A 26,598-nucleotide genomic window follows, 5' to 3' on the forward strand; every position below is an offset into this window, starting at 1 on the left:
ACAGCCAAAGCTACACAGAGAAACCTTGTCTCAGGAAGGGAAAAAAAAAAAGCATCAGGAAATTCAAGTATCTGTGAAATGAGAAAAATGCAGTTTCTCTTTACATTTTTCAAGAAATGCAGATGATAGTAAAAACAAAAAGATAACATTGTCATCTCATGGGCTTTATAAATGTATATAACTTTATACATGGAAAATTCTAGCTTAAAGATAGAAATAAAGATAGGAGAACTTACTTAGCTTCAGTGTTTCTACATATGAAGTGTGGATAACATTAACTCTACATAGACTAGGAACAGTTAAAAATGATGACTGTAACCATAGATTAACCACTGTAAATAATACAAAGAGGCATCACTTAAAAATCCAATTTAAAATATGATTTAAAGACTCTTCAACTTGAGAGGCAGGAAAAAGAATAGAGGAACAGAAGAGAGAGAGGTGAAAAGCATGTTGTCAACCAGCAAACATGGTGTCTACTGTTTAATACTGTCCTACCAGTCATTACTTTACGTGTTGATGGACTGGCTCCCCAGTTAAAGGCAGATACTATGCATATAAAACGAATCAATGTGTAGCTTTATCCTGTCCTTGTGGGTTGTATTCTGTAGACCCAGGTAGAAAATGAACAGAGGAAAAGAGATATACTGAGCAGACTCACAAACAAAAGGTAAGAAAACTTAAGGGGCTGTGTTGGCGTCAGATAATGCAAATATCAAGATAAGCATTGCCAGGAGATGTTCACGATGATGAAAATCATCACGTATTCCAAAAGACAGAAGGTGAATATGAATAAAACTAACATCCGCGCTTTCAAGAGCAAAAATTGATGTTTTTGAAATAAAGCAGATTGTTCTACAGGTAATACTGGGATTGTACGAAGGTCAATCCCAAAGCTGTTGCTTATGGAATGTTGTGTGATCATCTGAGCAGCACGCCCGCCACGCACACACTGGGTGTGCATCAAGAGAGAACACACATGATGGGCTAGACAGAGTAAACATGCCCTAGCCCATGGGTGAATAATCAAAGATAAATTAGTATTTTGGATTTGAATCCTTATCTTGACATGTCAAATATTTGTGGCTTTAAAATGCCTGATTAATACTGATGAGTTTCCTCTTTGGTAGATGTATGATCTTGAAGGTCATTTGTGCAGAGCACATGACCTAGCATGCAAAGTCCTAAAGGGTCAAGCCACACTCTCCTCTGTTTGGGTCTTTTCAGTGATACATTTCCCACCTGTCTGATTTAATTTTCATTTATTTACCATTTGATGTTGTAGAAAGACAAGAATCTTTTGTAAACGCAGAACATTACCCCTTGAGTTGAAGGTGCTACACCCTTCTCCAGGTCTCCTTCTAACCTGGACAACTGAGGTTCCTAGAACAGTCACTGAGAAAAAGCCCCAGATTCTGAGCCTCTCCAGTTTGCGATGTGACGGTCACAGTTCAGCATACTGGCTTCCCATTTTCCAAGCAGGACAGGATAATTTAGTTAATGATGTTAGCGTCTGTTTTGTTTTGTTTTGTTTTGTTTTTTTAAGTATCTTCTTGCAAACACATATAGTAATAACTTCCTTATAGGAGTATTGTCTGATTCGTTGCTGTGTCTGAAGCTTCAGGATCTACCACTGGAAAAGTGACCATGGATTCCGACTGACTTAAAAGAACCCTACATCTTACTTTTGAATGGAGTTGGTAATCAAAGTAGATACTCTGCAAGGGACCCAAGCTGGGATTATTGGAACCCATAGACATAATGAAGTGATCAGTCTATTATCTTCAGACTAAATAATTAAGTCTTAAAGAGCTCTTCAGTGTTTTTAAAGTTGCTCTTTTCTCAGAAAACTACTGATATTTTGACTCTCTACCTCACTTTATCATATTAATTAGCTTAACTTGTATGTCATGTCACATAAAATTCATTTTAAATATAAAATGTTAAATTTTAACAAAAAGTTTAAGAGAAAACTAAGGTATGGGGTGATGGCTCAAGGGTTACGAGCATTGGCTGCTCTTCCAGATGGCGTGCGTTCAATTCCCAGCATCCACATAGCAGGCCATCTGTAATGCTACTTCCTGTGCCTTCTTCTGGCTTCCTTGGGTACCAAGAATGCATGAAATGCACAGATGTGTATGCTGGCAAAACACCCAAACACATAAAGTAAAAAAAAAAAAAAAAAAAAATTACATGGTAACTAAGGACTATGAAAAACAATCAACCCACCAAACCAAACCGAAAACGAAACAAAAAAATAAAACTCAATTTAGCAAGAAAGGAAGGGACATACTTTTATTTTTACTCTGGGCCTGCACTGTTGTCACTGTGTATGAACTTCCACGTGGAATCTCGTTTAGTTTTCTCCCTTATGACCACATAGTCAGATGATGGGGGAGTCATTCAGGGAGACAAAAATAACTTGCAGATCACAAATGAACACATGGCAGAACCAGTATTTGACTTCACTGCTCTCTGGTTGTAGCTGGTGTTTCCTCCAGACAGCGGAGGCGCATGTCTATGAGGCCTGCTAAGATTCTAAGCAAGGGTGCCACATACCTTCAGTGTCTTGTTATGCCTCTGCAGCTCACGACACAGACTCTCAAGTTTGCTCCGGGCAAGGATGGCTCTGTTGTGCTCACTCTGCAATTGGTCCTTCTCTCTCTGGGTTTGTGCCTGCTGCTTCAGTAGGAGCTTTAGTTTCTTTTGCTCAGTGCGATGTTCATCCAGCTAGACACAGGGGGTGCAAGCAGCAAAGAAATTGTCAGAAATGTCTTTGCAGTTCACAGAAAAGAAGCAAAGCCTAAGGACTCTCTGCGTGGTTGTTTGGAGCTATTATTCATCATTAGCTGCCTCTCTGGCAGCTCATGAACTTCATAAATGCCACCCCATAATGCAAAGTTTATAGATCATAATATATATATATATGGTTTTTACTTAACTATTGTGTCTATAGTCTCCTCTTTTTTTGATTTTTTTTTGGATGTCTAGAAACATTTTTCTTGTTTTTGTTTAATGATATCATCTAGTGCTATCCAAAAAAAAGAGAGATGAGCCTGAGAATCTGGAAACTGCTGGAATCCATGGCAATATCTTGTGTTCAGATCATGGCCAACAATTTGTTTGCTTGGCTTACATCACTCTCATAATTCTTTCTGAAAATAAGTGACATTTTTAAAAATAGGAAAGAGAAAAAACAGCTTCCTGGTAAAAAATAAAATGAAGTTATCTTCTTTATAATTTGAGTTTTAGATATGGATTCTTTGGGTAAAGGAAAGTAAGAGAAAGTATCCCTCCAAACACCCAAGCCTTAATGATTTTTTTCCTAAATTATTAAAAACAGCCATAGTACAATAGAGTGGCATGACAGGCAAATATTTTTAACGTTCCCTGCTGCTCATCAATTCTATCCCTAACCTCGCTGTGCCCACAGCAAAGACATCATGGTCCTTGTTTCTGGCAATCTAGATGCATGAAACTACTTTACTCCCATACTCTGCATGTTGGGATGCTAAAATTTGAGTGTAAGATTGCCAGATATCATACAGAACACCTAGATAAACATAAATTTCAGATTTTAAAGAATAATTTTAGTTTGTGTATAGTCCAAATATTTGAATGTGCCATATTCTTTTTACCAAAACTTTTTCATTATTTAAAATGTAAAGTTGACCTGATCTCTTGTGTTTTTATTTGCTAAATCTGGTAATGTTATCATGAGATCTTAGTTCTAATGGAGGAATCATGAGAAACAGCCTCCAGAAGCCACCAGAGAGAGACCGGTAAATTCTAGCAGTGCCAATGTCAGTCTGAACACTTGAGGGGCCACATGCACAGAGCAGAGTCTGGGTCTATTGTTCACCCCACTGGACTTGGTCTCTTTAGTGCCTGGGTGTTGTTAAGCCAGGAAGGGATTGGTTCTATTAATAGCCATCTTAACTAAGAGCAAAGAAATTCTCTGGGGAGCCACTGGGTGCCTCTAGAGGCCAAGTGTTCCAGTGCCTCACAGGAAATGGATGTACATTCCTCATGAATCTTGACCACATCTTAGTTTCCCTGTTTTAAAAGCCCATTGGGTTTTTTTTTTTTTCTGAACTATTTAAAGACTGTCATACTTTCTTCAATTAATATCTTGCTTTATTATTTTTCTTCTACCATGTTGAATAACCATTATAAGTCCTTTTCAGATTAAGCCAAGATTATGCACATTTGATATTCTAAGTTTATACCCATGTGCAGTTTCTACTTTTTAGCAGTTAAGATTGGAAAAAGAGGGCCATCTTACTAGAAATATGGGTTGGCATTAACAACCTTCTTGAAAGGCCAGTCACCCTCCATTATTTCTCATGCTAAACTCGTGCTCAGAAGATAGTTGTGCTCTTTTCATTTTGTACCATCGTGATTAGACAAGGTAAAATTTCCCATGATTATAGCAGGATTTTTCTTCCTGGAAATTATTATATTGTTGTTGCCTTTATAGATTCAGTTTTACTTTTGAGAATTAAGCCATATGTCAAAACTTATCAGGTTCATCACAGTTGATACAATGGGACATATTTTTGAATTGTGCAAAATCCTCTGTATTATGGCCTATTTGACACCAACCCGGACCCGTCTATCTCTTGTATAGCGGTAACATCATCTAATTGTGACATGCAGAAATAGATCCAGGCAAGGACAACTATTGCTCCTTGGTGAACCAGACCGCCTCTGTCTGTGCAGCTGTCTTTGTGTGTCAGAAAGAAAATATACTTTATGAGCTTTATATGTTGGAAGACAGATGATTTATGCGTTTCCATATTTAATGTTTGGCTGTGTTATAAGATCATGCACATTTATATTTTAGCCAGATCTAACTTCCTTAGCTTTACAATACAAGACTCTGAACTTTCAAAGTTTTTAGTGTCTGGATGATTTTTCTCAAACAGTTCAGACTTTTGTGCTTTTGTATGAATGTATGGGTTTCTTTAATGAATGAAGGTGAACACATTGCAACTGAGTCATCCTCAGCCTAGTGTTGGCCTTTGAGGTTTAACAATTCACATAGGCATAGTTCTGGAAATTTGCAATAAGTATGTAGAATTGTATTTGAAATTTCTTATTATTTCTTCTTCATTAAGTTAAAAAAACAAAAGCACAATTTGTGTCAATGGCTAAATGAGAATTGTATTTGTGATTCTTTTTAAGTATTTAGTCATTGAGGAAATTTCTGGAAAATATTTTTCTAAGGCCATTTCTCAATGTAGTCATGAAGTATCTTTACTTATTAATGAACATAGCCTTATTTATTGATGAACACAAAGGCAGATAATATTACATGCTTCAGGCTCTGTAAGCATGACTGGAACTATAGTGGCAGTTTGACTTACAGTATTGGAGTTGACAAAACACTCCATATTTTCCGTTATATTTCAGACATTTCCATACTGATATTCTAATCACTGAGCAAGGAAATAGATTTTTATCTCCATGTGACTTATTAAATTTCTTAATAATTTTTCTTCCCTGATAAAGAAATGTAATTGGTCTTTTGTGTCACTCTTAGAGTTTGTTAGAGGGGAGAAGACAAATGGTGAGTGTAGGAAAGCTTGTACTGGCTCATCTCCGATGGGGTGGAATGGTAAGAAGGCACAGGGAACTTCCTGGCACCAGAGGAAGTAGCCCTGGCTCTTACTGGAGAAGAAATTCTTCCTCAGTGTACTGCTGTAGCAATCGTGTCGGGTGCCAGTCAAGAATACTTCCTAGTCCTGCCAAGTGTAGCAGATGTTTCTAGAAAATGAACAAGAATGGCCTTGGTAAGTAGGAGCTAAACTGAAGGAATGATGGACAGAAAGTACAGAAAATGCTGAGGAAAGAACAAAGGTGAGTGAGTGAGAGTGATGTGACGTACATGAGAGAAAGAGGCTCAGATTTGAGAAAAATATCTTTGACTTACAACTTAACGTTATGCTAATTTAAATTGCTAATAGTCAATGTTAAATTGCTTTGTAAATTTCTACCCTTATTTTGGCCATAAAACTCAAAAACAAAGAAGCATTCATTTTGTTTGATCCAGTAATCCTATTTATAGATTTTTTTTCTTAAAATCATAATGGAAAAGGACCAAATCTAAGAAATAATGGTTTTAACAACAGCATTATTTTCTGCAATGGAAGGACATGGTCTCCAGAATTAGTGAATCAGTAAAAATAGAGCCACTTAACGGAATATGGCACAACTTTAACAAAATATGCGTACATAGACTGAAGTACATGAGAAAATGCCACATGAGCCAAGAGAAGAAAATATCAACTCATATGCCGTATGGTAGCAGCTTCTCTGCTTCTGGCTTCAGAGAGCTGGAAAGGAACATGCATAAAACAGAGTTTGTGTTTTAGATGATGGATTAGAAATACCATTTTGTGTATTTGGAACTCTTATGTCATCATGATGTGGTCTGTGTGATTAAAAATTACTGAAAGTTAAGCAATCAGCCTGGCACTCAGGGTTTCAGAATTGTATTGTGTGCATGGCCTCACAGTTCAGCATAACAAAGTGTGTCAAGGCAGAAGGAAGAAAAGAACACATAGGGATTACAGGACTATAGTCGGTGAAAAACAAGCTGTCAGCAGGAATTGAGGTGTTTTTGTTTGTTTGTTTGTTTTGTTTTTTTGGCATTGAGTTTTGTAGGGCTGAAGCTCTGCTAAATATATAATTAAGAAAATGAAGTTAGACTTTATAGCCAGTCCTGAACATACCTGATAAACCAGGGTCAGATGAAAGGGAAGGAGATCCTCCCCTATCAGTGGACTTGGAAAGGGGCAGGGAGCAGATGAGGGAGGGAGGGTGGGATTGGGAGGGAATGAGGGAGCAGGATACAGCTGGGATACAAAGTTAATAAACTATAATTAATATTAAAAAAGAAAGAAAGAAAACGAAGTTAGGCCCAGGGCCTCCTGGTGGATTCTGTGTAGGACTGGGGGAGGGGAGAGCTGCTAGTGGGAGGCTCCCAACTGGAGTGTCCTCAGTTGTAAATGCATCCACCTCTGGAGGGGAGGTGGCTCAACTCCTGCCTGGAGGAAGTTCTGTGCTCCTCACCTTTCATTTGCCTGTTGCTGCTTCTCCTGGAGAAATAAGTCAGTGGCTTTCTTAAAGTAAAGAGCACACACACACACACACACACACACGCACACAGTAAAACACAGCTCATTATATCTCATTTCTGGGGGTGAAAGAGGGGAGTGCTATATAGACTTCAGATATTTCCCACTTATCGAAGCAGGTTTTCTTGAGGCTTGATACCTCGTACTGGCCTCTCACCAAGCCCTTCCCTTTTCTCCACTGGCCAGTTTGGAAGACAATGGCCTCCTGGAATTTAGATGGTTTGCAGTGGCTTCCCTAGTTCCCAGGATATGAGAATGGGGGTGAGGCTGTCTGTGGAGGACTTAGAGTCAGGGACCAAATAAGCCATAAGGACTTTATCATATCAAAGAAGAAATCTGAAGAAATGAGGCAGGCATGACAAGAATGTGCCATCACCTGTGGGGTGGCAATAAGTCCACGCTGAATTTTCCCTCATAGCCCTTGAGAAAAGTGAGTTAGAAGCTGAATGAAAATCTAATATTTGTTCAACTTTATAGAGAGGATAGTTTTGTTTTTAAAGTTAACAGGGACTTTATAAAGTTCCCACAAATTTCAGTTATCTGTACTCTCTCTTGCCCCCAAAATTTATACACATAATTGAACACAGAACCCATTACTTATTTGCCCTGTCTATTGTTACACATCAGCTTTCCTGTTACCTTGAAAATACTTTATGGCAGTTCAGTATACAAGTGGGTTCCTAGTAATGGGAACAGAGACTGCCTCTGACATGAACTGATTGGCCTGCTCTCTGATCATCTCCCCCTGAGGGGGAGCAGCCTGAGGGCCACAGAAGAAGACAATGCAGCCATTCCTGATGAGACCTGATAGACCAGGATCAGAAGGAAGGAGAGGAAGACCTCCCCTATCAGTGGACTTGGGGAGGGGCATGCGTGGAGAAAGAGAAGGAAGGGTGGGATTGGGAGGGGAGGAGGGTGGGGGTCCCAGGGGGATACAAAGTGAATAAAGTGTAATTAATAAAAATTAAAATAAAAATGGAAAAATACTTCTAGCATTCTGTGAATCTAGCATTGGCTTGTTTGTAGTGACTAGCTATGTTCTATAATGATATCCACAAGAATCCACATTCTCCTCTTCTCAGCACTGACTAGAGCTGTGCGCTTTCTGACAGAAAGAGCTGATCAAAGAGCTTACCAATTCAGCATACTTCTTGAGTAAAAAATCAAGCTTTTCTTCCGGTGTTTGCAGCTTGTTCAGATTTTGCATTAGCAAGTTAGCTTCTTTCCCTTAAAAAAAAATCATTTAAAAATGAGTGTTGAGTGTGTAGTCAGGTGGTAGGGGCTGGTAGTTCAGATTGATCGCTTGCAAATTAGAATCAAAGCCTTGCAAATTAGAACAAACTTCAGCCAAACCACTAACGTCCCTGAGCCTCAGATACAATTTTCTCTTTCTATACGAAAAGATGGCCTCTGCCTTTTACAGTGAGGATTCGCCAATGTGGTGCAGGGTCAAATTCACAGTAAAATGTCAGTAAGTGCTTGCTAAAACAAAAGTCCCCAAATTTTCTTCTCTATTCTCATTATTTCCCTTTGTGTATCCTTAATATTTGAAAGGTAAGTATGTCACAACACTGACTTTATGAAATGATAAATTCTCTTATTTCCTATGTTAACTTGTAAACAAAAAAAAAAAAAAAAGGAAGGAAAGAAGGAAGACAGAAGGGAACAGATAATCAGAATTACTGGTGGGCAAGAAACAGCCATTTAGTACATGATCCTGCCTGAACTTCAGCCCAAGGCAGAGCCTTGACAGCCTGGCGGCCTGTTTTCCCCATAGTTTTGGTACCTCCTTTTGAACCAGTCTTCTTATCTTTGTTTAAGCCTATTCTTCAGGTTTGGATGGGAATAACTCTAATCATATTGCCTACCAGAAAATTAAAGGGAAAAGATTCAAACCTGGGAGATGTTTCAAAGGTGCGCGTGTGCGCGCGAGTGTGTTTCATGAACTTGGAATCAGCTTTCTCAGGTAGTTGTTTTTTCTACCCAAGCCTTAATCTCCACTGGCAGAAGAGAGTTTTTTTCCCTTCCCATCTAGATATCAAGCTATATTTTAAAACTCATATGTCCCTTCATCAGAACAAAATGATCCACAGACTGGAAAAGGATCTTCCCCAATCTTATATCTGACAGAGGGCTAATATCTAGAATCTATAAAGAACTTAAGAAGTTAAACACCAACATATCAGTAATCCAATTTAAAAAATGGTGTACAGAGCTAAACAGGGAATTCTCAATAGAGGAATATTGAAAGGCAGAGAAACACTTAAAGAAATGCTCAGCGTCCTTAGTCATCCGGAAAATGACAATCAAAAGGACACTGAGATTTTACCTTACACCCATCAGAATGGCTAAGATGAATAATTCAAGAGAAAACACATGCTGGAGAGGATGTGGAGAAAGGGGAACCCTCCTCCATTGCTGGTGGGAATGTAAACTTGGACAACTACTTTGGAAATCAATCTGGTACTTTCTCAGACAATTAGGAATAGTGCTACGTCAAGATCCAGCTATATCATCCTAGGCATATATCCAAAATATGCTCAAGTATATAACAAGCATATTTGCTCAACCATGCTCATAGCAATTTTGTTCTTAATAACCAGAATCTGGAAACAACCCAGAAATCCCTCAACTGAGGAATGGAGACAGAAATTGTGGTACATTTACACAATGGAATACTACTCAGCAATTAAAAACCAGAAAATCATGAAAGGATTTAAGCAATTAAAAATCAGGAAATCATCCTGAGTTATCATTCTGGGCTATCCCAGAAGTAGAAAGACACACATAGTATATACTCACTTAAAAGTAGATATTAGACATATAATATAGGATAAACATACTAAAATCCGTACATCTAAAGAAGTTAAGCAAGAAGGAGGACCCTGGGTAAGATGCTCAATCCTCATTCAGAAAGGCAAATGGGATAGATATCGGAAGAGGGAGAAAACAGGGAACAAGATAGGAGCCTACCACAGAGCGCTCTGAAAGATTCTACCCAGCAATATATCAAAGCAGATGCTGAGACTCATAGCCAAACTTTGAGCAGAATGCAGGGAATCTTATGAAAGAAAGGGGAGATAAGAAGACCTTGAGGGGACTGGAGCTCCACAAGGAGAGCAACAGAACCAAAAAACCTGGGCCCAGGGGTCTTTTCTAAAACTGATACTCCAAACAAGGACCATTCATGGAGATAACCTAGAACCCTTTCACAGATGTAGCCCATGGCAGCTCAGTCTCCAAGTGGGTTCCCTAGTGATGGGAACAGGGACTGTCTCTGACATGAACTCAGTGTCTGGCTCTATGATCACCTCCCCCTGAGGGCGGAGGCAGCCTTATCAGGCCACAGAGGAAGACAATGCAGCCAGTCCTGATGAGACCAGGGTCTCATGAGGCTAGGGTCAGATAGAAAGGGAGGAGGACCTCCCCTATAAGTGGACTGGGGAAGGGCATGGGAGGAGAAGAGGGAGGAAGGGAGGACTTGGGAGGGCATGAGGGAGGGGGCTACAGCTGGAGTACAAAGTGAATAAGTTGTAATAAATAAATAAAAGGGAAAAAAAGAAAGATAGAGATAACTTGAACACAGAGAAATTACAAAATAATAAACCAAGACTATCTATCTATCTATCTATCTATCTATCTATCTATATTAATATTTTGAGGATTTATCAGACAACCTTGGTGTTATTTATCTCTCATTCCTATATCAATATTTATTGCTTCTTTATTAAGATTGCAATCAGGTTCATTTCTTTTCATGTTGTCTTGTTTTATTATTTTTTCAATTTAATTGTTTTGTCACGTTAACCCTCCATTTTAGCTCTTATGGAGTATATCCTAAATAATTAAACTATTCTTGTCAATAAATAAACAAGTTCCATTTATAGAAAAACAACCCTCATAGGTTCCTGAGTATTTAACAGAGAGATTTAGGTTCTCCCCTGCCTTCTTCCGTCTGTGTCTTTACCTTTGCTTCTCTGTGGTGCTACTTCACCATCTGGTCAGTGTCTGGGGGAATATCTGGGATGCTTAGGCCCATACTTACTGATGACATCCTTGCAAGCCATCCTGCCGAGGTGGAGGATTTTTCCCATTCTCACCTATCTGTGGCAACCACTCTGTCTACTCACAATAAGTTCAAACCACTGAGAAGAGCCCGTGTTTTCTGACATGTATAAACTTGCTGGAAAATGTGAGAAACTTTGCAACATTTTTACTAAGAACCAATATTTCCCCTGGGCTAGAATACTTGCTTTCATCCTGAAGAGGCAGTTCTGTCAGGAATTACGGTCGCTTTTGAAAGACAGCATGGAGCATACTTGTATACAGTTATATTCATTGTTTGCTTGAGATTCAAAGTGGACATCTGTTATTCTTATTTATTTAATATAGCAAGCTTACATGGGATTACAAAATTTTAGATATAGCAGGATCGTCAAAGACATCCAGGTTAGCCAATTTAATTTTCCAGATGAAATACCCAAAGCCCAGAAAAAAACAGCATTACATAATTACTGCTGGCATTGCAAAGACTTTAATCCAAGGTGACTTGCTCTAAGCTCTCTTGTGGAATTTTGGTAGCAGAACGATCTAGCAAAACAAAGGAGGATGTCTTTAGATGAAAATGACCTCATTCCTGACGTCTGGTCTGTCTTGGCTCAGTGAGTCAGTTCAGATCTGAGGCTGGCCCAAGATAGAGAGAAGGTAGCCATGAGTGAGCTCCACCCAGTCCTTAGCTCTCCTCCAAAGCCCTTGCTCTTTGTACTGCCCTTTGTGGCTGATATATTACATTTATGTAAGCAATAGAGCATCTAGGAGAAGCAAACATGACTGCTAATTGCTCAAGAAAAAGCTTGGTTCACATTTCTACAGCTATTTCAATTGTATACAATTTAAAGTCCCACCAATTCTTCTTTTCCTTGAGTTCCTTTGGTCTCTAATTCTTCTTCAGGAACATTCAGAGTTTACATCAGACCTGCTTGTTGTTGCCCTCTCTGAATATGTACACCTCATCCAGAAATGGATCAGACCATCTGCTGTGTGTGTGTGTGTGTGTGTCTGTGTCTGTGTCTGTGTGTGTAACTGTTCTAGGGAAGATGAGGAGTGGTAGAGGATGTCTGAAGATGTTACACAATTCACAGTCCTGGTCATGCATTTCTCGGTGTATATATTGAAACTTACCTGTAGTCTGTGAAGGTTATAAAATATCCCACAACAAACCTACATTTCTGGCATATTTAGAATTATTATTCAGAAAATGACAGAGCCGCACCAGTGACAGGGATGCCTCTGACAAGCTTTCTTTTGTAAAAACACAATTACAAGTACCTGCTTTAGCAAACAGCAGATGCAGGCCGAGCCTTATCTCTTCTGGTAACCTCTTTCTCCCAAGAAAGTTCTTCCCCAGGAAGAAGCCCACAGACTGAACTTTATTATTCTAAGGTTGGAAGAAACGGTTTCTGAAGCCACAGCACCCTTTTCTTCCACAGCTAGCTCTCTGCCAAGTTCCCAGAGTGGCTTGGCCTGACATGTGCACACCAGTTCTGAATTCTGTGCATTTCAGAGTTGGACAAGTTCCGGATTTGATTTAAACACGCAGCTAAGTTTGTAGACAATATTGCAGCACCATTTAGTTAACAAGTGACCAAGCAGGTTCCTAAAGCCACTGTGGGCAACAGCGTTGGAGTGGGGTCTTACGTGTAGACTTGCCTGAAAATGTTAAAACAGAGTGTAGCTGAATGTACTGTGTGTAGAAGAATGTGTTAGAGATAGAGTGGGACAGCACAGAAAGGCTACCAGTCCACACATGCTGACAGCCGGCCTCTGGTGCACAATCCGAAATTCTAGCCAAACACATACAGCTGGAGCTTGGTAATTTGTAGGGAATGGCAGACAAAAAAAGTATCATTTTTTCTCATTCTGAAAAACTGCCCTAATTATTTGGTAATTATAAGCATTATACAAATTCATAAAACAACTCGTAGGAGAGAATGTAGAAGTTCCAACTGGTTGTCTTTAATTTTCTTTTTTTTCTTTTTCATGACTTGTCCCTCACTAGAGCAGATACACAGAGATTCCTACATGACTGGTTTAGGATGATGTACTCAAGGATTCGAAGCATTCTGGAGCTTTACTCTGACAGTGCTGAGGAACACATCCATAATATTTGGTTGGAAAAGAAATGCTCTTTAACCCCAAGGAACATTGTTATGACTCCCAGTGTTCCTGCATGACTCAGACTTGAGGTTTTGGAATGTGAAAGTATAGTAGATGTTATCTTTATGTTGTGGGGCCAGGCGTATGGCTAGCCTGTGTCATTTAACCCTGCCGGGAAGCCTTTCACAGCGAGTTTTACGCACACGGTGGTACCCTACTCTAGTGTAGATTACTTGGGTTTACAGACAGAAATCTGTTACTGGAATGCAGTTCTGATTCAATGTCCTTAGTATTTCATTCTGTCAAACTGCACAAATGAACAAGATGTGGTTACTGCCCTTGAGAACTTAGCCATCTAGCTTGTCCATTAAGAAAACTTAATGGAGGCGTGAGAAAGGCAAGGCTAACAAAGTCTCACATGGGAGACTCTTTGAAGTGAGGGCTCTAGTGTTAGTCACTAGTGGGGACCAACAGAGAGGCTTTCCTGTGGGCAGTAATATGGTTTCAGCCACTGATACAAAATTATCATTCTTTCCCTCATCCACAGTTATTGTTGGTACTACCAGTCCCTGTGCTCTTTCACAACGTTTCCTCCTCTGCCTGTTTCTGCTGAAAAGCGGTTCATGTTTGCCTTTCTCTGCACCAAGAACCCCTTAACCAAAGGGTCATCTCTTTGTGTGTGTGTGTGTGTGTGTGTGTGTGTGTGGTGCCCAGGAGCTTCATGACCAGTCATAACAAATAGTCATGAAACTAATGAATAGATGAGCACAGTTCTTCTGCAGTTCTTGACAGATGTAACCACATTTTTTTGTGATCTGAGATTAATAAAAAATATTTTATGAGTGATCTAATGACAATTATTTTATCAGCAAATGTATTCCTATTTTTTATATTTTGCTCATTTACTGAGTTTGCTTTAAATTTGTCATTCCTTTGTTGATTCTTACAGCAAATATCAATTGAACTTTTATTGTATCATCTCCTATTTTATACCACAGGCATCCAATGATGTCACACACACACACACACACACACACACACACGCACACACACACACCGTTCTAAAGATTGAAAAGCAAATCCATTTTTGAATTAGATACATTAACCAAATACTGTCCCCAAAATATCTAATTCAAAAATGCTGGTTAGTACTACAACACATGTGACAACACAGATCAAGGAAGTTACATTAGGATTGGGCTAAGAAAATGCCATTTGGTTATGAGCTAAATGGTAAGTAGGAGTTTTATGCTCAAAGGCTGAAAGGGCGGCAGTAGGAAATGGGCAGAGGTTTCTAGGTGGAATGTTCACAGGCCATTGGAGAATGGAACAATGAAATTCAAAGAACGAAAATAAAAGATGAGAATGGCGGCGGTAATGGTGGCGTCAGGGATCGAACGGAAAAGAAAGGTGCTGGGAGACGGAGTGAAATGAGATCAACTGGTTAGAGTTAGACCACAGGGACTAAAAAATGCCTTAAGAATTTTGGTTTTCTGGGTTTGGAGAGATGGCTCAGAGGCTGTTCTTCCAGAGGTCCCTAGTTCAATTCCCGACAACCACATGGTGGCTTGTAACCATCTATGAGATCTGGTGCCCTCGTCTGGCCTGCAGGCACACATGCAGGCAGTGTACTATATAAATAATAAATGAAATCTTTAATAATAATAATAATTTTGGTTTTCTTTCTAAGAGCAATGGGTAGCTATGTGGGTAGAGTAGATGGGCATCGTGTTAAAACTTTCATTTTCATTCTATTAAAAGCAATGGGCTGGAGTAAAATATATCAATAGAAAATTTAGGGAAGCCCAAGAGGAAGCTACGATGCTAATCCAATTATATTAGATACGGCTTTTAGTAATGTTAAAGCAAATGGAATAAAGAGAAAAGTCACATATTAGAGCATAATACTTGCCTAATCCTTTCAGGATTTTCTTTTCCAGCTTTTGCTCTTTATTGCTGACAGGCTCTTTGGCTGCGGCTGGCTCTTCAGCAGCAGTGAGTTCTCTGTCTGTCTCTTCGGTGGTTTCTTCACAGTCCGCATCCTCGTTGTCCGCTGCCTCCGTGTTTGGGAGCTGCTCCCTAGTTTCAGGGGCGCCTGCTTTCCCTGGGGGACTAGCTGCAGACCCGTACATGCTAATGATGTCTTCCAGTTGCCGGCTCAGCTCTTCAGAGACATCCTGGGCTCCCTTCTCAGGATGCACACTTGTCTCTGGCTCTGGTGCTTGGACTGAGGTGGAGGACTGCTGGCCGTCTTGCTTTCCCGGGCCATTTTGATTGAGGGACACACTGTCGTCTAGGGGGTTTGACTGCTCTGCCGAGAGCTGTTCAGGGCAATTTGTGTCCATAGGGAGTGTCTGGGGGGTGGGGGGAAGCACAGTTACTTTTGTGTAAAGGATTCGCTTACATATTAATGATAAGGATAGCTCTCAAACAGGTACCAGCACATACCACTGACACTAAAATTCACATCATATTACTATTTTATTTTGAGTGTAATCTTCACATTTTAGTATCCTTTTTTTTCCTGAAGTTGAGTTAATTCATAGCATTGTTTTTTATGAATATATTTGTAAATTCGTTTTAAGATTTTCATATGGAGACTTCATTGTCCTTAGAAGTATATGCACAAAGATGTTTTCTTTCAAAGTTAAAATATTATATTTAATATAAGAACCACTGTGCTAACTAAAACTTATTCATAATAGTTACATCTCTAAACTATTTTTAAATCTTTAAGTAAAATTTTAATTTGTGTAATTTAATATAAACACATTATCAGGTAAAATCCCTTTTCTAGTATTTTCTCCCTTATAATGAACAACATGCAATTATCATTCAGCAAAAACACTTTTTTGAGCTTCATTTTTTAAATTAAAACAGGTAATGAGGGAACATATAAATAATCCAATAAAGGATGAATGATGCTCTTCGTAACGGTGTTTTCGTGTGTGTGTGTATGAGTGTAGCGTGTTCATACATGTGTGGGTGCACGAGTGGAGGCCGGAAGAGGACGTCTGCTCTATCACAGCCGCCTTACTCCTCTGGGACAGAGTCTGTCACTGAGCCTGCCCTAGCCTGGCAGCCAGGAAGCCCCGGCTGTCCTCCTGTCTCTTTCCCTGGGAGTACTGCGATTACAGGCTCATTCAGCTACCCCTGAGGTTTTACATGGTTGTTAGGATCGGAACTCAAAGCCTTGTGCTTGTACACAAAGCACGCTTACCCACCGAGCCATCTCTCTAACCTGCTCATAATGCTAATTCTTTAAATGTTTATACTATTCTTCTACTCTAAGAACTGACTTTATCTCAGAAGAAAAGAGATTACAATTCTCTAAGTCATAAAGTTCTAGGAAAGCATAAGAATTTTAAGAAGTAGCAACGTATAATAAATAGGGATATCAACTAGAGAAATAATTCAAATACAATATGGACTCAAACGAGGCGTGGCGGGACATACTCTTCATAGAGGCAGGAGGGTCAGAAGTTCAGGCTTGTCCTCAGCGACGCAGTGAGTCCCAGGTCTGTCTCCCCTAGTCAGTCCTGTTCCTCAGCGGCAAAGGCAACAACACAGGGGAACCATACAACAAACTGCATTAAAGACTTTGCTCTTCCTTTGAGGGGCAGATAGATTTTGCTTAGGTTTTTAAGTTCTGGTACATTTTGTTTGCAAACAGAACTTAATAATTACGCTGCTAATTAACAGCATAAAAATCTGGCTAAATGCTGAAGCTTCACAGGTTCTGCTGTTGTGTTGGCATGAAAGCGAAAACAAAAACATACTGTTCTCCAAACTGCACAGCTTCCTTGTCCCATTTTTAGGGCACGTGTCGAGCACGTGAATGTCCTGGATGTTGAACGCTTGAATGCCAGCACGAGAGTGGGAAAATGTAGCCACCTGTGGTGCTCACCCAGCCTTCGCTGACTTAGAAGGAAGTCCACCAAGTAGTTCATCAACTTGGAGATCACGTAATGTGGCAATGTCTCCATCACTGCAGTCTCTAGCCTGACCCCCACTTACTATGTTCTCATCTAAATATAACTCTTCCTCTCCCAAGCAGAGAAGGACATGTGTCACCTGCTGTCCAGCCAGAAGTTATTTTAAGTTCTTCTAAAATGAGTTCTGACATTTAGCTTTCCATCCCTGAAGTCAAGAGAATAGATTCTAAGTCAGACTGACAATAGTGAGCATTTGCTGGTCTGAATCCACATGTGAACTTTTAAGTGTAGATTATCGTTGGGCGAAATCTAGAGTCAATCAAGCTTCAAAGCAGTTATTTCAAACAGTCTACAGGCATTTCACTGTGGTTAGACTGCATGAAAGGGCTCTTATGATCTATGCAGCCATTGGACGCTACAGTTGTTGCTTTTTTATACTTAGGTCTATGGATATTCTTTAAATTTCTGTTTCACATTAATTGACGTGTGTGTGTGGCACTGGGGATCAATCCCAGGGCTTATAACGTTCCACTATTGTACTATATCCCCAAACCCTAACTTTCTTTAAAACAGAGAATTCTGTTTTTGTTCACAGGACAATTTACTTCAAAAAAAAAAAAAAAAGCCTCAGAACAAATTAACAAGAAGGAAAAACAAACAAATATAAACAAAGCCAAAGAACTTTAAATTATCCCTTTTATAGAAATTTATTTTCTAGCAAGGAAACTAAAATCTGTCTTCTACAAACTTTGCTGGCTCTGTGCCCTCCAGTGAGGAGGAATGCTTCCCTGCTCCCCGCAGCTGCTCAGGCACACGGCCCTTCCTGACAGACGCGTCCTTAGAAGTTGAACAATGGAAAGAAAGCCCTTCTACCATTCACTGGTATCTGCAAATTTTGAACACTACAGACTACAGGCTGCACCCCACCGGGCTTGGGGGCCAGTTTGTCACACTTACCAGAAGAAAAGGAGGTTAGCAGGAAGAGAAAAGAGAGGAAAGAGGTGGCAGAGAGTCAGAGCAGCAGCAGCAGGAACAGGCGGCAGGGCTGTGTTCTTACAGAGAGCAAGAAACTGCACACACACACACACACACACACACACACACATGCCCACAAAAGGAGGAGGTGGGGCAGGGAACATCACAAGAGAGAAGTCCGCCCATGCTTCAGTAGGTGTCGCCAGGGGAGTATCCTTTGAAAGAAAAGCATCTGGTAGGTTGTGAGGCTCTCTATATTTACTCCTTTTCAAAATTCAAACCCAGGTGAACAGCCTCCTGGTGCAGTTTTCCACCACTGTTGTATTTTGGACACATTAGGTTTTTGCTTTTGTTTTTGTATTTGTTTTAATTTATTGGTTGTGACTCTGTCCCTGTGCCTTGGACTGGGACTAGCGTCAGGTTTCTTTTAAGGATCACTGAAGATGAAATGCTGCAAAGAGGCAGAGACCTTGCATCAGAGGCCACCGCTTTCTTCTTGGTGTTACTACTGGAAAGTTTGAAATGCACATTTAGGTGGCTGTTTTAGAAATGTGGTTTACGTTGTCTTCGCAAGTGTGGTGACAAGTGTGGTGTGTCCACAGCTGACACCTCCACGAGCCCACTCATCCTAAAAATGCTTTTGTCTGGCCTGGAGCCAGAGGCAGGTAGCTCTTTGTGAGTTCGAGGCCAGCCTGGTCAACGTGGGGAGTTTCAGAACAGCCAGAGGAAAGTGGTAATATCCTGTCTAACAGAAGCTCACAGCCAGCTCCAGGTTTCTTGATTCTTCTGGAGGATGTACTCCCATGCTTTACCAAAGCAGATTTTTTTTCTGTCAATGTTTCTGCCCTGGGTATAGTCTGGGCACAGCATCTCTAAGAATAAGTCACCCCAAAGATGCCCATGTTCTCATGGGGGCTGCTCTTCAATCTGTTACTTCACACGAGCAAGGGACGTACAGATGCGATTAAGAACTGTAAGATGGAGAGTCATCTACAATGGTCTGAGTGGGCTCACTAAGCAGAGTCCTTACAAAAGAGCCAGGCATGCTGAGGATCAGAACAGCAGATCTGTTTATCTGAGCGGAACGTGTGATGGGGTATGGTCCTGCACCAGGCAACAGATGAAGCCAGGGAAGGCAGCCCCACTAGTCCCTGGAGCCTCCTGGGAGACGCAGTCCTGCTGACAGCTTCATGTCAGACCCCATGCAACTCTGGACTTTCAAGCTCCGGCACTGCAAAGTAGTAAGTTCATGCTGTTTTAAAGCTCTATCTTGGTGGCAGATTGATAAAGAGAACAGGAAGAAGCTAATGTATCCTACCCCAAGTGCTTCCCTGCTTGCCTCCGAGCTCAGGGTGAGGTAAATCACAAATAAAGGGCGAAGGAAGGACGCAAAGAGAAGAGCCAACCTAACAAAAAGAAGTGACGAAGACGTTGCAGTAATGAACACAACAAAGCTCATGAAGGAAAACAATATTCTCCCCTAAATTAATGGATACTTGGTAAACACCAGAAGTCATAAGACAGCACATCTTGGATTGGCACAACCAACCCAATCAGATCTCCAAGTAAACACAAATGACAAATCAGTAGTAATCAAATTTAAATGAGGCACAGATTTGTTTAACAAAATAAATTGACACTAATTGAAATAGGAAATGTAATGATTGAACTGTATTTTGTTGTTGTGTGTATCAGTAGGTTCTAATACAATAGGCATAGCTTTCTTATATGTTTTTTTTTTTTTTGGACAAGGTTTTTTTGTGTAGCCTTGGATGTCCTGGAAACTCACTTTGCAGACCATGGTAGCCTCGAACTCACAGAGATCTACTGGCTCCTTTGCCTCCAGAGTGCCAGATAATGTTTGCTAAATCCAAATTGCAATGAAGAGCATGAATAATAGTGTCAACTGCTAGTCATTTTGAGCTCCTCATATTTTTCTCCAGGGCACTGTGGGAAATGGTTCAATTTCCTCAACACTTGATCCATTCAAATTATTGCATAAGTTTTCTTCACATAACTTGTCGTCATTTCTTTGGACAGATATGTGTCTCTGCTCACTGTCCTTCCAGTGTTTCTATTTCCTCCAGGGTGGCAGTGGAAGATTAGGCCTCTGGGAAGTCATTAGGCAATTTGGATGGAGATCATACAGTTTCGGTTAGAAACGCCCTTCTATAGGGGATTGAGAAAAACACCTCCTCTCATGAGATTCTATTAGCAAGATGGCCATCTTTGAGTCCTTATCACAGATGGAATCTGCCTACACTTGGAAGTCTTGGACTTCCAAGACTACTAAATTGTAGAACGTGCGGTATCTTAATGGTGTTAGGTAAGTAGATGAGGGGAAACAAAAACAGCCATAGCTATCCACAACATTCAGGATGTGTTCATATCCATAAAGGTGTGACACTAAGAACCCACCTGTGGCCCAGAGTGTTGGCTCGGTTAACAGATGAAGGAAGTAACTTAGTATGACCCCGTTTACTATGAAATCAACCTCAAGAGTACTCAAATTATAAGTCTAGCCTTTGAAAGATTGTAGAAGTAAATTTAAGTTTCAGAAAGAGCATTTTAATTTTATGCAAATATTTTAGGTAAATAGGTTATATGGTCAAATAAAGTTACAAAGTTTGTCATAAGAAACAATGTTTTTATGTTCTCATACCGTTCCTCCAGCCTGACCATTACACTCCAGAGGCACAGATTCTAAACTGTGGTAGATATTTCCTGTGGGACACACTTTTTCATTTGTAAGTGAAATGCTCACACGCTCACCTGTTAATGTCCTTTTGTGCGTGATTTCTGAACACTTCCTCCCATGCCAACCTCTGCAGATGTTTCAAGACCCTCATATGAAATGGTGCAGTGTTTACATATTTTATAGATACAGTCTCGTATGTGTTTTAATGCATTTCTGGATTATTATCATGCCTAGTAGAATATACATGGCACACAAATGGCTGTTACAGCATATTGTTTAGGAGTAAAGACAAGGGGGAAAATCAAGCTGTACATATTCAGTACAGGTAGTTTCTTCTTCTTCTTCTTCTTCTTCTTCTTCTTCTTCTTCTTCTTCTTCTTCTTCTTCTTCTTCTTCTTTCTCTGAGGTGTTAGGGATCAAACCCGCCTTGTGTAAGTACACTGCCGTAATTTATACTTTCAGCCTTCTGCATATTTAAATGTCTTTGATCTGTAATAGATTGACTGACTCTGTGGATCTGGAATGGGAAGGCAGAACCCTAACGTTATTGTGGCCAGCTGTCTATTTTGGACTTTATCTTTTGTGTTTCCATAACAATAAAGGTGTTTGTTATTTGCACTCCCTTCTTGTTCATTTTCCCAATAAAATTGAATCTCAGTTCTTGATTTACAGTTTATTTTTCCAGTGCTGAGAGGAGGAAGCAGACACAGGCTTCTGACTCTAAGCAAGAAGCTATCTGTAATTGGCACTGCTTGCAAAGAAAAAATTAGTTTTCTCCAATCGAGTCCCGCTGGGCATGCAAACCACACGTAAGGGTAGGTCCATGCTCACTAGTAGGTGACCACACAAAATGAACTCAATGGTATTTTTGTAGACATTTTTCTCTTATTGCTTTGTTTGGTCTTTGTTGCTGTTGTTGTTTGTTTTATCTTACTGTCCTTTTGCTTATATTATTACATATTATATTCCAGTTTTGTGTTTTTATGAATTTGTATGCATGTCTGTGTATTTGATGGTTTGTTTGGGATTCTTTTAATTGCCTGCTCCTTTTCTTTTTTTTTTATCTTGCAAACTCATTTATTTTCTTAATGTTTATTTTTTTAATATTAATCACAGGTTATTTACTTTGTATCCCAGCCTTAGCCCCTTCCCTCTTTCCCTCCCAATCCCATCCTCCCTCCCTCATCTCCACCCTGTCCCTTTCCAAGTCCACTACTAGTGGAGGTCATCCTCCCTTTCCATCTGACCCTAGCTTATCTTCAGGACTGACTGCAATGTCCTCTTCTGTGGCCTAGCAAGGCTGTTCCTCCCTTGGGGGGAGGAAGGGAAGGTAAAGGAGCCAGTCATTGAGTTCATGTCAGAAATAGTTCCTGTTCCCCTTACTAGGGAACCCACTTGGATACTGAACTACCATGGGCTATATCTGAGCAGGGGTTCTAGGTTATATCCATACATGGTCCTTGGTTGGAGGAACAGTCTCATAGAGGACCCCTATGCTCTGATATATTTTGTCCTTGTGGAGCTCCTATCCTCTCCCAGTCATACTAACTCCCTATCATGTGATTCCCTGCATTCTACAGAAGGTTTGGTTATGAGTCTCAGCATATGCTTTGATAAGCTGCTAGGTAGAGTCCTTCAGAGGCCCTCTGCGGTATGCTCCTGTCCTGTTTCTTGTCTTCTCCTACTTCCTATGTTCATCCCACTTGTCTTTCTAAGTGAGGATTGATCATCTTACCCCAGGTCCTCTTTCTTGTTTATCTTCTTTAGCTGTACAGATTTTAGTATGTTTATCCTATCTTATAGGTCTATATAAGTGAGTATATACTGTGTGTGTCTTTCTGCTCCTGGGATACCTCAGTCAGGATGATCTTTTCTAGATCCCACCATTTGCCTGCAAATGTCATGATTTCCCTTGTTTTTAATTGCTGAGTAGTATTCCATTGTATATATATATATATATATATATATATATATATATATATACCACAATTTCTGTATCCATTCCTCCGTTGAGGGACATCTGGGTTGTTTCCAGCTTCTGGCTATTACAAATAAAGCTGCTACAAACATGGTTGAGCAAATGTCCTTGTTGTGTACTTGAGCCTCTTTTGGATATATGCCTAGGAGCGGTATAGCTGGATCCCGAGGAAGTGCTATTCCTAATTGTCTGAGAAAGCAACAGATTGATTTCCAAACTGGTTGTACAAGTTTACATTCCCACCAGCAATGGAGGAGGGTTCCCCTTTCTCCACAACCTCTCCAGCATGTGTTGTCCCTTGAGTTTTTAACCTTTGTCATTCTGACAGGTGTAAGGTGAAATCTCAGGGTCGTTTTGATTTGCATCTCTCTGGTGGCTAAGGACGTTGAGCATCTCTTTAGGTGTTTCTCTGCCATTCTATATTCCTCTACAGAGAATTCTCTGTTTAGCTCTGTACCCCATTTTTTAATTGGATTGCTTGGTTTATTGCTTTTAAATTTCTTTAGTTCTTTATATATACTGGATATTAGCCCCCTGTCATATGTAGGATTTGTGAAGACCCTTTCCCAGTCTGTAGGCTGTCATTTTGTTCTGATGACAATGTCTTTTGCTTTACAGAAGCTTTTCAGTTTCATGAGGTCCCATTTATCAATTGTTGTTTTAGAGCCTGTGCTGTTGGTTCAGGAAGTTGTCTCCTGTGCCAATGAATTCCAAGGTCTTGCCCACTTTTTCTTCTAACCGATTTAGTGTATCTGATTTTATGTTGAGGTCTTTGATCCACTTGGACTTTAGTTTTGTGCAGGGTGATATGTATGGATCTGTTTTCATTTTTCTGCATGTAGACAACCAGTTGGATCAGCACCATTTGTTGAAGATGCTGTCTTTTTTTCCATTGAATAGTTTTGGCTTCTTTGTCGAAAATCAAGTATTCATAGGTGTTTGGATTTATTTCTGGGTCTTCTATTTGCTTCCATTGATCTACTTTTCTGCTTCTATGCCAATACCATGCCGTTTTTATCACTATTGCTCTGTAGTACAGCTTGAGATCAGAGATGGAGATACCTCCAGATGATCTGTCGTTGTACAGGATCGTTTTGAAAATTCTGGGTTTTTTGTTTCTCCATATGAAGTTGAGAATTTTTCTTTCAAGGTCTGTAAAGAATTGTATTGGTATTTTGATGGGAATTGCATTGAACCTGTAGATTGCTTTTGGCAGGATGGCCATTTTCACTATGTTAATCCTAGCAATCCATGAGCACGGGAAATCTTTCCATCTTCTGATGTCTTCTTCAATTTCTTTCTTCAGAGACTTGAAGTTTTTTTCAAACAGGTCTTTTACATGCTTGGTTAGAAAGGTCACCCCAAGGTACTTTATGTTATTAGTGGCTATTGTGAAGGGTGTTGTTTCCCTGATTTCTTTCTTGGCCCTTTTGTCTTGGGTATACAGGAGAGCTTCTCGGTTTTTTTGAATTAATTTTGTATTCAGCCACTTTGCTGAAGGTGTTTATCAGCTGAAGAAAATAATTTCTCAAATTATTCTATGGTTGAATTTTTGGGGTCACTCATGTATACTATCATGTCATCTGCGAATAGAGAAACTTTGACCTCTTCTTTTCCGATTTGTATCCCCTTGATCTCTTTTACTTGTCTTATTGCTCTAGCTAGGACTTCCAGTACTATGTTGAATTGATATGGAGAGAGTGGGCAGCCTTGCCTTGTCCCTGATTTCAGTGGTATTCATTTAAGTTTCTCTCCATTGAGTTTGATGTTAGGGATAGGCTTGCTGTATATTGCCTTTACTATATTTAGGTATGTGTCTTATATCCCTGATTTCTCTAAGACTTTAAACATGAATGTATGTTGGACTTTGTCAAATGCTTTTTGGCATCTAAGGAGATGATCATGTGGTTTTTCTCCTTCAGTTTGTTTATATGGTGGATTACATTGATGGATTTCTGTGTATTGGCCTGCTTCTTTTTTAAAGAGAGAGAAAAAGTGTGGATCATACTTTAATCCCAGCACTCAGGATGCAGAAGCAGGCAGATCAGCTCTCCGAGTTTAAGGCCAGCCTGGTCTACAGAGTGAGTTCCAGGACAATCAGAGCTATACAGAGTGATCCTGACTCAAAAAAAACAACAACAAAAACAAAACAAAACAAACAAACAAAAAAACAAATCCAAAAGAGAGAGGGGAGGAGTGAGGGTATGAGTTGGGTGGGTGGGATCTGGGCGGAGTTGGGGGAGGGGAAACTGTGGTCAAAATACAGTGTATGAAAATTCTTTTCAATAAAAAGAAAGAAATGAAAAAAGGAAATAAATGTCACTTTCTACTTACTGGGGTAGAGCGTTGTGCACCACCACGCCTGACTGTGTTCATTGATAACTTCGGGACTTCTCTATCTTCCCAAACTTCCTGAGAGCCCTGTGAATTACACCTCCATACAATGTCCCCTGAGATCAAAAGTGTTAGATAATTTACACATCCTGGTATTTCTGCGGCAAGTCCATCTCCACACCCGGCTAGCCTCTGAGCTTTGATCTTTGCCTGCTGGTCAGGTAGCTCTCGGTCCTGCTCACAGCTGGGCTGGCTTTCCCCTGCTGCCATTCTTGGAATTTTCTTTGCATCTCTCGTTTATGGGTCTCCCCTTCTTCCTCTTTCTCGGCTTTGCTTCCTCATTTGGTGGAGCACAGCTTCTAGAGCAGACTTTCTCAGCAGATCTAAAATGACCCTTTCGGCGGAGTTGCCTAAGACCATGATTGGAAAGCACGGATCTTTACATCATGATTTGTAACAGCAGAAAAATTACAGTGATGAAGTAATACCGAAAGGAATTTTATGGTTGAGGATCACCATGTCATGAGGAACCATTAAAGGGTTAGGAAGGCTGAGAACCACTGCTCAACTTGCTTTTTGAGATGGCATTTATGCAAGACTGAAAGGCCACTTTCTAGCCTTACACTTGATTGATTTCTTGGCTAAATAATAACTTTTAGATTGAAAATAATTTCTCAAATTTTTAAAAAAGTGAAAACGCCAGTTTCTTAGTTTTCTTTCTTTCTTCTTTTTTTCTCTTGGAAGTATGAGGACATTTTTATCCTTGTTTCTTTGCATGTGGTCTATTTCTTTCCCCCTTTCTGAACCTTTTAGTACCTTTTTTTCTGTCTGAGTTTCTGGAGTTAAACAATAATAGGATTTGATGTGAACTTTCTTTGATTCATTTGTTTTAGATGCAGTTTTGTTTTGTTTGTGTGTGTGTGTGTTTTCTATCTAGATTCTCATCTTTTAATTTTCCCCCTTTGTCATTGTTGTTTATGTGTGTCATCTTCTGGGCCCCTCTGCCTACATTTCTATAGAGAACTATCCTTACGTTCCCTGAAAGATACTTCTTTTTGTGATATGAGATTGTGGGCCTTTGACTCCTAATTTCTAATATTTCTTTTTTTAATTAAAAATATTTTATACAATATATTTTTATAATTTTTCTTTCTCCCAACTTCTCCCAGACTCCATCTGCCTCTTTTCCCACCCAATTTTACTCTCTCAAAAGAATTAAAAGCTAAAAAGATAAACACAGAAACATAAAACAAAAGAACAATACAACAACAACAACAAAAAAAGGCCAAACAAAAAGTACACACAAAAAACAATTGAGTTCATTTATGTTGGCCAACTTCTTCACATAAATCTTACTGTCTTCCTCAAGAAGTTTCTCTG

General features: G+C 39.9%; 1 protein-coding gene across 1 annotated transcript in view; it reads right to left on the reverse strand.

Annotated features, from left to right (window-relative positions):
- Nucleotides 1–18,283, reverse strand: part of Txlnb (taxilin beta) — a 39,460-nt gene extending 21,177 nt beyond the window's left edge. The window contains exons 1-4 of the mRNA XM_021656122.2: nucleotides 18,191–18,283; nucleotides 15,211–15,652; nucleotides 8,278–8,369; nucleotides 2,560–2,730 (exon numbers count right to left, since the gene is read on the reverse strand). Of these exons, the coding sequence (XP_021511797.1) occupies nucleotides 2,560–2,730; nucleotides 8,278–8,369; nucleotides 15,211–15,643 (696 nt within the window). The 5' untranslated portion in view covers nucleotides 15,644–15,652; nucleotides 18,191–18,283. The remainder of the gene's footprint in view (nucleotides 1–2,559; nucleotides 2,731–8,277; nucleotides 8,370–15,210; nucleotides 15,653–18,190) is intronic.
- Between the last annotated feature and the right edge of the window lie 8,315 nt (nucleotides 18,284–26,598).

Source organism: Meriones unguiculatus, chromosome 3, assembly GCF_030254825.1.
Source record: "Meriones unguiculatus strain TT.TT164.6M chromosome 3, Bangor_MerUng_6.1, whole genome shotgun sequence".
Lineage (NCBI taxonomy): Eukaryota > Metazoa > Chordata > Mammalia > Rodentia > Muridae > Meriones > Meriones unguiculatus.